At 41.9% G+C, this 10,585-nt stretch overlaps 1 protein-coding gene across 2 annotated transcripts; it reads left to right on the top strand.

Moving 5' to 3' along the window:
- The first annotated feature begins 38 nt into the window (after window positions 1-38).
- Window positions 39-10,525, top strand: sxph (saxiphilin). Of its 2 annotated transcripts, none has more exons than XM_062546163.1 (17): window positions 39-393; window positions 902-1,065; window positions 2,553-2,652; window positions 2,866-3,048; window positions 3,274-3,436; window positions 3,811-3,875; window positions 4,380-4,537; window positions 4,797-4,983; window positions 5,291-5,439; window positions 7,698-7,788; window positions 7,959-8,006; window positions 8,148-8,333; window positions 8,664-8,811; window positions 9,045-9,127; window positions 9,411-9,549; window positions 9,757-9,943; window positions 10,157-10,525. In XM_062546163.1, the coding sequence occupies exons 1-17, from the start codon at window positions 339-341 to the stop codon at window positions 10,268-10,270; spliced, it is 2,220 nt and encodes a 739-aa protein (XP_062402147.1). In that variant the 5' UTR covers window positions 39-338; the 3' UTR covers window positions 10,271-10,525. The 2 variants fall into 2 exon arrangements, with proteins under 2 accessions (XP_062402147.1, XP_062402149.1); XM_062546165.1 differs by having other exon boundaries at window positions 42-393; window positions 9,411-9,595.
- The last annotated feature ends 60 nt before the right edge of the window (window positions 10,526-10,585 follow it).

Genomic DNA, 10,585 nt, shown 5'->3' with positions numbered 1-10,585 from the left:
TGTTATATTTGACTGCGTCCTAGTTTGGGTCTTTTTTAGGTAATCTTGTATTCACTGGCAAGTGTTTGGACGACAATAGTCCGCGTGACAGAATGGGTTTAATGCTTTCCAGATGCGCCCATTGCCCCAATCTGAAAACCTGAGTCACAAGTGAATTAAGTAAGGCGAGACTTTTTATTCTCCCCTGAAGACATCTGAATTTGATCACGGCTATTTGTCGTAGGTCTAGCATATGGTAAGGTGCCGAAGTTTACCTCCAGTCTCAATGGGACTCTGTATATTTTGCAAGCGCTAAACTGCGATCGCATTAACGGTTCTACTCTCCTGCGAACTCCACCATGAAGGCTGCGTGTGTTATTGTAATCATCATCATATGCGCCTCTCAGACTTCGGGTGAGTGAAAAGCCTTGTGTTGTAATACTGTAATGCATGATCTTTAAGTTTTTTGCTGTTTCGTAATTGTTTTTAAAATGTGCATGCTTCAAATCGCAACTCTGCATAACATTTGTTTGTTTGTTTGTAACGTAACGTTTGTTTGAAATAATCAAAGAATCTGTTTACTAAGACCCTTACTGAACACATATCGTATTACTTTCTGTTCAACCTAGATCATTGTAATTTCGCTGAGGATCCCTATACCCGATGATAAACTCACGTGTCTCTATTGAGATGGTCGGTTATGTATCCTATGAACTCTCCAGACTACTGCAAATATTTTTAGTCAGAGAACATTTGGGATTTCATTAGGTTACTCTTAGAAGTAATGCATTGCGCACTCACTCACTCACTCACTCACTTGTAGCCTATTCTACATAAATATGTTGAATGTGCAACCTGAGGGTGAATGTCTATGAATGTTGTAGACATAAGCTTGAAATCTTTAAAATGTTTGTTATTGTAGGTAAGAAGATGAGGTGGTGCACAGTGTCCGATATTGAGCAGAGGAAGTGTGCCGAGCTGTCCAAAGCCCTGGTGGCAGTCCTTCCCCCGGCGGCCGTCGCTGCCTTCGCCAGGCTGTCCTGTGTGAAGGCTTCCAGTACAGCCGACTGCATTGACAAAATCAGGGTCAGACGCCCTCCTCCCCTCCCTCCTCTCACAAAATGTGGTGCAAAGCACCATCTCTCTACATCTGCCCATTTGTCTGTCAACAAGTCTCCTTGTCCTTCCTTTTTTGTACCTCCACCCTCCCAGCTAGATCAGATCTGATCGACTTTTCAACCAATTGACATCTGGTTCTGACACCTCTACACTCAAGGGAATCCTTTTCTCACCTGTTGTTCCCTGAAAACTCTACCAGTTCCTACCAGAGCAAGGGAGTCCTTCTCTATCTTAAAAAAAACATATGAAGACCTAGCTCTTCTGACAGTACCTCCTCTACTAGCACTACTAACAAGTGGGCATGCTTTATCTAGCACTGTATAGTTCCCAAAAAGACGCTCTTCTGCTTCGCTTGTCTTAGAACTGTCACTCGATTCTCTGTGAGTGTTGTATTGCTGCACAGACAAATCCTTGTCGCACTGTACCTTCATAGTTCACTTTCTTTGTAAGTCGCTTTGGATAAATGTGTCGGCTAAACGACTAAATATGAATGTAACTTTACTGGAGGGAAGTTATCTACGGCATCAGTAACGCTCACAGCTGCTTTTAATCAACACATTACCGCGACACAGAGACACAGTGAACAGACAAGTACAAATCATCATGGAACAGTCGTTTACACATCTGTCTGGCAACATCTAATTTGCTGTCTGTCTGAATGGTTTCCTCTGAGGGAAGTTCACTGACCTGTTAAAGGGATAATCCGGAGTGAAATGCACTTTAGATCAATTTTTCGGACTATTGGGAGTACATACGTTGAGTTGACACCAAAATCATGTCATTCGGATGTATTTTGAGAAAGTTCGAGTTCACCGTTTTTAGCCAAAACTCGTTAGCCTGTAAGTGACCGGGGCAGGTCCTTTCGCCACTACAAAACGCTATTTTTATACCTCTTCTACTGTTCCAAACAACACTACACTTACGTGGTAGTGAGTAGAGGGTCCCTAAAGCCAAACCGAAGTATCCCCACGTCTTTATGTGGTCGGATAGAGAGTCCAGAATCAATTTAATCGAGTCAGTACCTTTCCGGAAATGTTAGTAAAGTGTTGTGGAAGCGTTGCGCAGTTGCCGCAGCGACATTTCCGGAAGGTAGCCTACTGACTCGATTAAATTCATTCTGGACTCTCTATCCGACCACATAAAGACGTGGGGATACTTCGGTTTGGCTTTAGGGACCCTACTCACTACCACGTAAGTGTAGTGTTGTTTGGAACAGTAGAAGAGGTATAAAAATAGCGTTTTGTAGTGGCGAAAGGACCTGCCCCGGTCACTTACAGGCTAACGAGTTTTGGCTAAAAACGGTGAACTCGAACTTTCTCAAAATACATCCGAATGACATGATTTTGGTGTCAACTCAACGTATGTACTCCCAATAGTCCGAAACATTGATCTAAAGTGCATTTCACTCCGGATTATCCCTTTAAGTTTTGATTACAAATCTTGATTTCCTCTAGGCGAACCGTGCCGACCTGGTGACATTGGATGCAGGGGAGGTCTACACTGCTGTGAAGCAGTTCGGCCTGGTTGCCGTAGCCAAAGAAATCTACAGTGACGGTACTTGTTTGTTTATCATACAAAATCATTTAGAAATCTGATTCTCAATTTCTTTTTGGGTCTTTTTCCCCCTCTCCCTTCCTTGTTGTTCTGCAGTTGTTGTTTTGTGCATGATGTAGCTAACTGTACTGCATTGTTTCACCTGTGCTTGTACTTGTCTCAAGTCCCACATCCATGCTATGCTATGATTGTGTGCGCCTGTGTGACCGACAGGCGGCTGTATTCTTGCGGTGGCTGTGGTGAAGAACAGCAGCGAGGGGCTGGACATGCGGTCTCTGCAGGGCCGCAGGAGCTGCCACAGCGGTGCTCGCTGGACTGCCGGCTGGAGCCTCCCGTTGGGACATCTGATGTCCCGCAACCTGCTGCCCTGGGCCGAGGACCAGCCATTCAGCCACGGTAACACACACACACACACACACACCACTCTGCATAAATATAGCAAAGCAAACACATGCACATCTGCCTGCTGGGATGCATGTCATTTTAGTGTAGTAAGCAGTTTGTAAGCAGTGACTAGATACAGCTGCAGAGTCCTCTACTACAGTACATACCAGATGAGAGATGATGAGATTTGAAACACACTCTGAAGCCTGCATGTCTTTGGCCTTTGTGTGTTGCCAGCGGTGAGCAACTTCTTCAGCGGCAGCTGTGTGCCAGGGGCGGCCTCCCTCACACCCAAGCTGTGTGGCCTCTGCCAAGGTCAGAAGTCCTACGTCCGCCACCGCAACTTTCACTGTGAAACGTCTCACAGTGAGCCCTTCTATAACAACAAAGGGGCACTCAGGTTAGCTCCAGAACCATCTCTTCCTTCTATGTAATATCCCATATACTTGCGTAATCACCTTCAGAAATCTAATATGACATTGTAGTGTACAGTATTACATTGTAGTGTATGTTGTGTGTGTGGTGTTTTAAGCTGCTGGGACCTTGAACTTCCCCTAGGGGATCAATAAAGTATCTATCTGTCTATCTATCTATCTACCTATCTATGATGTTGAAATCTCTTGCAGAGTGTCCATGCCATGAGGATTATATGAAATGAATTATAGATATGTGCACTGAATAGGTGTTTAGTGTACAACTTCATATGTTTCCTCCTGTCCTTCATGTTATTTTCATTTCCCTTTCATCATCATCATCATCACCACTCGCTCTCAGATGTTTAAAGACAGGAGCAGGAGAGGTGGCTTTTGTGGATCACACTGCCCTCAATACTATTGAAGGTTAGTATCTTATTGGTGCAAGTCTGCATGTGCTGCGGATATCAAGCTGCTGGTCTGTACATTATATCTGAACAACATAACTAGACATTTGGAACTCCAAACTTTAAGCCGGCTCATACACTACTCCCCTCCTAGTATTTCCGACAGACATTATGTAAATGAGCTTATGTCTGAACGAAGCGAAGAACATGCAGAGATTCTGTTCATGTGCGTTGGTATCGTTCTCATTCATGATGTAAGCACCATACCTGACCTCCGTTTGACAAAGAGCGGCATGTACTGTGGGCAACACTGTCTGAAAGCGGCTACTATCTTGTGCACTTATATAGGACATTCTAAGCTATTTATATTCATTACTATGGTTCCCATTCATATATTCTTATATGTTCATATATTTTGAAGACATTTATGATAAGTATTTGTACTTAAACATTTGCCTCTCTGCACATATTTGTTTGTTCTCTCTCATTCATCATGTCCACTCTGGTCTGGTTTACTGCTCAGAGAGTGAGAGAGAGGAATACAAGTTGCTCTGTACAGACGGCTCGACTGCTCCTCTTGGTGACTTCAGAAGGTGTAACCTGGGCAGGGGTCCTGGAGGTGGAGTTGTCACACGTGTGAATTACCGCAAGATCGCCCGTAAATTCCTCACAGCATCAGTGGTGTGTGCGTGTTTCAATACTTGCTGTACAGGTTGTAGGTTGAGATGCAGATAGAATAAATGTACGGTATGTTTTAAAACAGATTGATCGAGATCATGTAATATTTGCATTATTTTACAGTATTATTAATTATTACACACATTCATCTGCATCTGACATCATAATACAGAGTTTTTATAACTTTTGTCTGGAAAAAATGTCACCAGTTCTCGGATTATAATATGTATGTAAGTATTACCTTTGTATTTGAATATGTAAGATGGCGTTTGGCTTGCGAGGAAGGGAGAGGCAGCGGTTCCAGCTCTTTGACTCAAAGCCCTTTGGCTCCAGCGACCTGCTTTTCAAGGATGTGACTGAGAAGCTGGCTATTCTGCCTGACGACATGGACATCAGTCAGGTGCTGGGCCTGGACTACGTTGCCCTCCTTAAAGGCCTGGGACATGAAGGTTCTTACCTATTTGTTTGGCTGATGCTTGTGTCTACACATGTCAGTTATTACAAGGGCCAGTTTCCCCAGAGCAACTCAGACCTTAAGTGCCTTGCTCAAAGGCACAAGGGTGGCAGCCAGGAGTCAAACCCACAACTTTTCTGGCTACTGTTGTCATGTCATTTCATTCTCAGTCTACGGTATTCATCTTGTGTTTTCTTCTTTGTATCGTGTATTTCTAAGTGTTATATGAAGTGTGTTTGAATGTCTTGAAAAGTGCTACAAGAATTAAATGTATTATGTATTTTTGTATTTAACTTGCGCAGGTAGTTCTCTTGAGGACAGTGTGGTGCGCTGGTGCTGCATCAGCCATGCGGAGCAGAAGAAGTGTGAGCGCTGGGCCCTGAGCATCAAGTCGGACCCCCTGGTGTGTGTGAAGGCAGCCTCCATGAGCGACTGCATTGAGAAGATCAAGGTGCAGTAAGATCTACAGTACTGTCCAAATTCAACCCCAATGCTCACTGTGACACTGTGGGGGGGAACTTCTATGGTTCCATTTGATGATGAGGGATTGGAACAGAAGTCCAAAATCAGAGAGACCAAAGATCTTACTGTTATAAGTCCTAAAGTATCTCTTCTTTATGTGTATACAGTGTGGAGCACAAGTATTTGATACCATGCTAAAACAGGAATATAAAATCATCATTTGACAATTGATCTTACAGTTTTTTTCAATCGCTAACAAGCGTTTGTCCATTCATTTGACACATTTTCAAAACTCTAAACACAGACTCTCACCTACAAAACACAATTGGCCAAATGGATCATTTTCCTCTCAAAAGCACATCCCATGTTCTTACACCACATTTTGTTACATATACACTAACTCGTCATTTCTCTGCACACACTAACTTTACCAAAACACTGGAAACCTGACTCAAAATGAAGTTATTTTGTCAAAGAATGAAACTTGTTTTCACTTCACAAGATACATGCAGTCAATTAGAGTACATTAGGTTTCAAAATACTGGCTACTGTTGACATTACAAAAACTGCATAGACTTTTATGTTTCCGTTTTACAGGTATTTGCATGCAAAACATGCAATCCAGCATTTTTGCACTAAATTTCTTGGTTGGGAACTGTATGTCCAGATGTAATGTTCACATTCAAATGCATTCCAGTAAAAAGCAAATCTTTTTTTTTTTTTTTTTTTTACTGTTCATTAGGCCTACAGGAGGTGCAGTATACGGTAAATACTGTTTACAGTAGACTATGATAGAACAGAAAACGTTTTACAGAATTGCAGTGAACAAAATATCCATGAAACACAAGAGCATTCTGACCAAAAAACAACAGCAAAAAGCCCAGATAAAAAGGGGGTGAACAAATCTTTTTCTGTTTCTGCTTCCAAAAACATCACCTCCTCTTTTTACTGTGTAAGTGTCAATGTAATAGAGAGAAATAAGCCCTGCCACTGAGTCTAAGATAGACTGGAATCAGCTGTGGTTGGCCCAATTTACCCAACATAAATCATCTGTGTGTCAATTATTTGATTGTTTGTTTATTATCAGCTGAGATATATTGCTTTTGAATTGATAACATTGCAGAAGCAGAGGTTTTTATACTGTATCTAAGGTTTGGAATATTGTTTTAACTATTGTGGGATGTTGTGTGTTAACATTCAAAAATAATACAAAAACGATCCATTGTTTTGTTGGGAGGTATAGTTTGTCTGTTAAGAAAATGTAAGCATTGTGAAAATGTATTCACTGACTGCATACTGTGTGAAAACAACATGAAATGTGTGAATGATATGGCCACAAAAGACCGATGCTGTGCTAACTGTGTTTAGAGTTTTGAAAATGTGTCAACTGAATGGACAAACGCTTGTTAGCGATTGAAAAAAACTGTAATGCCTTAATTAAAACAATGAGTAAAAATCAAACCGCCAAGGACACCAATTTTCTTTGTGATTGAAGAATGTATCGTAAATAAATAAACGTTTTCCTTAAATGCTAAGGGAAGTAAGTATTTGACCCCCTATGTAACCCTATGGGAATTTAACACATAGGGTTAACATAGGGGCAGGCAGATTTTTATTTTTAAAGGCCAGCTATTTCATGGATCCAGGATAAAATGCATCCTGATAAGTTCCCTTGGCCTTTGGAATTAAAATAGCCCCACATCATCACATACCGTTCACCATAGCTAAAGATTGAGCTCAATGCAAATCAAACAGGCTAATAGGCCTACTGGAAAAAGCACCATGCCCATCTCTAACTATGGTGAACGGTATGTGATGATGTGGGGCTATTTTAATTCCAAAGGCCAAGGGAACTTTATCAGGATGCATTATATCCTGGATCCATGAAATAGCTGGCCTTAAAAAATTAAAATCTGCCTGCCCCTATGTTAACCCTATGTGTTAAATTCCCATAGGGTTACATAGGGGTTCAAATACAGTACTTCCTTCCCCCTAGCATTTAGGAAGAACATTTATTTATTTACGATACATTCTTCAATCACAAAGCAAATTGGTGTACTTAGCGGTTTTATTTTTACTCATTTTTTTAATTAAGACATTAAGATCAATTGTCAAATGATGATTTTATATTCCTCTTTTTAGGCAACTTTAGCATGGTATCAAATACTTGTGCTCCTCACTGTATATAAAAAACACTTTCAAATTGTTACCTCTGATGTGACCGGCTGTTTTCTGGTATGCCCACAGAGAGATGAAGTGGATGCTGTTTCACTGGATGCAACTCATACCTTCATTGCTGGGAGGTGTGGTCTTGTTCCTGTGGTGACAGAGTACTATGGTAACCCAGCAGAATGTGACAATGTGACATCCATGAATAGTCTGGCGTATGTCAGCATACTGTCCTTTCTAAAAAATATATATACTGATATGATTTCTCTTGTGTTTGCATGAGTGTTTCTGTACATTTGTATAATGTTAACCGCTTGTGCACATATTTACACATTTAAGGAGACAAGTGTGAACCATCTGAGGGATCAACTCATTTTGAGACTGAAGGTGGGTCTTGGAACTATTTCCCCACAAGTGTGTTGATGACTTTGCAAAGCATCTAGCTCTTGTGAAGATGACTTTGTTTGTTGGAATGCTAATTTGAGCGACCCACAGAGAGCCTGACTGAACAGGTTTGTGTCCCTGCAGACATGCCCCCCGTATGGGCTGTGGCCCTGGTGCGCCGCTCCAGCAAGAATGTGTTCCTGGGGAACCTGGGGGGGCGGCGCTCGTGCCACGGCCACATGTACAGCCCTGCAGGCTGGCTGCTCCCTGTGAAACACCCCCTCAGCTACGAACACAACAGCAGCTCCAGCTGCAGCAACCCCAACCAAGGTGTCTGTTTGAAGCTGTGCTGTGCTGTTGCAAACAAAGTTTGTGTATAGGCCGACAGTAGATGTTCTTATTGTGGAATTCTCTACGTGGGAGTCTGTGCGACGCAAATCATGATTTATGTACACATTAACTGTATTAGATAATTTAACAATATTGGCAAATATGAAAATGTACCTGGAAATGTAAATACATAACAGTTTCAAGATTGTTTTCATTCACATCATTCACAGCAGAAATAGTTGACATATGCACCAGCCGCTGAAATACTAGCTTTCACAAAGTATTATGTTTTTATAAGTATACTCTTATAAAGTATGATGTTTTTATAAGTATACTCTGAGGTCTTCTGGAAGGGGTGCCTTCCTGGTGCTCGGGATAACCTCTGTAAGGTCTGCATGGGAGGAACAGAGGCGGTAGCCACTAAACGCTGTGCCGACAACCACAATGAACGTTACTACGGAAATATGGGTGCTTTGAGGTAAGCAATGTCTTGCGGAAGATAATTGAGACTGATTTTTATTTGTATTTATTTGATTTTATCTATCTCGGCTTCATTGAAAATGAGGGCTACCCTCAATGACTCTCCGAGAATAATTAAAGGTTGAATGAATTTGTATCTGTGGGTCTCTGGGAGTAAGAGACTTCTCCTCTGTAATGCTTTGGACAGTCTGAGCAGTGTCCCCTGATTGGTGGATGTTGGTCTCAATGCAGGTGCCTTGTGGGAGATGCCAGCGGGAAGAGTTACGGAGATGTGGCTTTCCTGGAGCATCACAACTTGGAAAACAACATCAAGCGTAAGCATCAGACGTTGTGTTGTTGATCTCATGTTGTCTCTCTTCTATCTCCATGTTGAATTTTTAGCTCACACTTCGATTGTTCAGAGCCACTTGGAAATTAGAAGTGGACGTTAATTTAGCATTCACTAACAATTTCACCACATACTGTATGTGCAATGGATCTCTAGTCCAACCTCATCAATAATTAATTGGAAACTGTGCTTCCCTGTCTTTAACATCCTGCTCATGTCCTACACTGCTGTGCCTGCTGTGTCTGCGGATGGTGTGTGTCTCCGGGCAGAGCTGAACGAGACGGGCTGGGCAGAGGGCTGGCTGTCCTGGGACTTTGAGCTGCTGTGTGGCGCGGGTGGCAGAGCCCCCCTCTCTGACTGGCAGAGCTGCAATCTGGGCGCAGTGCCACCCAATACGGTCATGACCAGGCCTGTTCTCACCACCCGCATTTATGACTTTCTCATGAAGTCTCAGGTCAGGGTTTGAGAAGTCAAAAGATCAAGACTATCAACTGTTGACCATAATGTCATTTAATATCATTACCTTTTTGCGGAAATGATGATGTTTCCCTTTGAAAATGTAAGAACAGCTAGGCAAAGGCAATGCAATAATTAAATAAAACTCCCTTTCCTCAGGAAACCCTGGCAGCCCATCCAGACTCGGAGTTCAAACTGTTTGAGTCTCAGGAATACGGCGAGAGTGATTTGCTCTTCAAAGACGCCACCCGCTGCCTTGTCCACACAAGCCACATGGGCTACCACACTATCCTCGGAGAGGAGTTCTACAGGCAAGCTGAGGCAATCTTCAACTGCACACACACAGGTGGGAAGTTGTCTCAGACGGTTCTTCACTATTTCCATAAGCTTGCTTGATAGAAAGGATTGTGAATTTTACTGGAACCGGTTTAAATTAGAGTGCATATTGTGTGTTTTATTAATGCCAAGGCTATAATGGAAAAAAGTTACAAATTGTCATCTTATTTTATCAAATAAATAAATAAATGCTTCCTGACCATTTTCTAATCATATTCCTTAGATATTTTGGAGTTTTGCAACCAGGATGTCTGCAGTATTTTCTGAACAATATGTCAACAACAATGAGACAAGAAATCATCTCTTCAACATATCCTGTGGGTCCAGTTGCACCTGAAAAAAAGAGTAAAAGGTCCGCACACTTGCTCTCACTTAATGTGTACTTTATTTAAGACAAGTTACGTTTCGAGCGGACCTTTTACTCTTTTTTTTGGATCTTAACTTTTTGGCTCCTGCACCTTTATTTGGATGTGCGCACTGTTTGCAAGTAAATTCCAGTTGCACCTGACCCATATGTTATATACTGGTATATATTTTTCCTTTGTGTAAAACAAATTTCCAATAAACATATGCCAACATGTTAACTGTATAACTTGTTTACATCTGAGTTGTTTTTTTACATCACAACTGTTTGACATTTCTTTCAAAAGCC

This window comes from Sardina pilchardus, chromosome 9 (assembly GCF_963854185.1).
Source record: "Sardina pilchardus chromosome 9, fSarPil1.1, whole genome shotgun sequence".
NCBI lineage: Eukaryota > Metazoa > Chordata > Actinopteri > Clupeiformes > Clupeidae > Sardina > Sardina pilchardus.
This window is presented reverse-complemented; position numbering and strand designations above follow the sequence as displayed.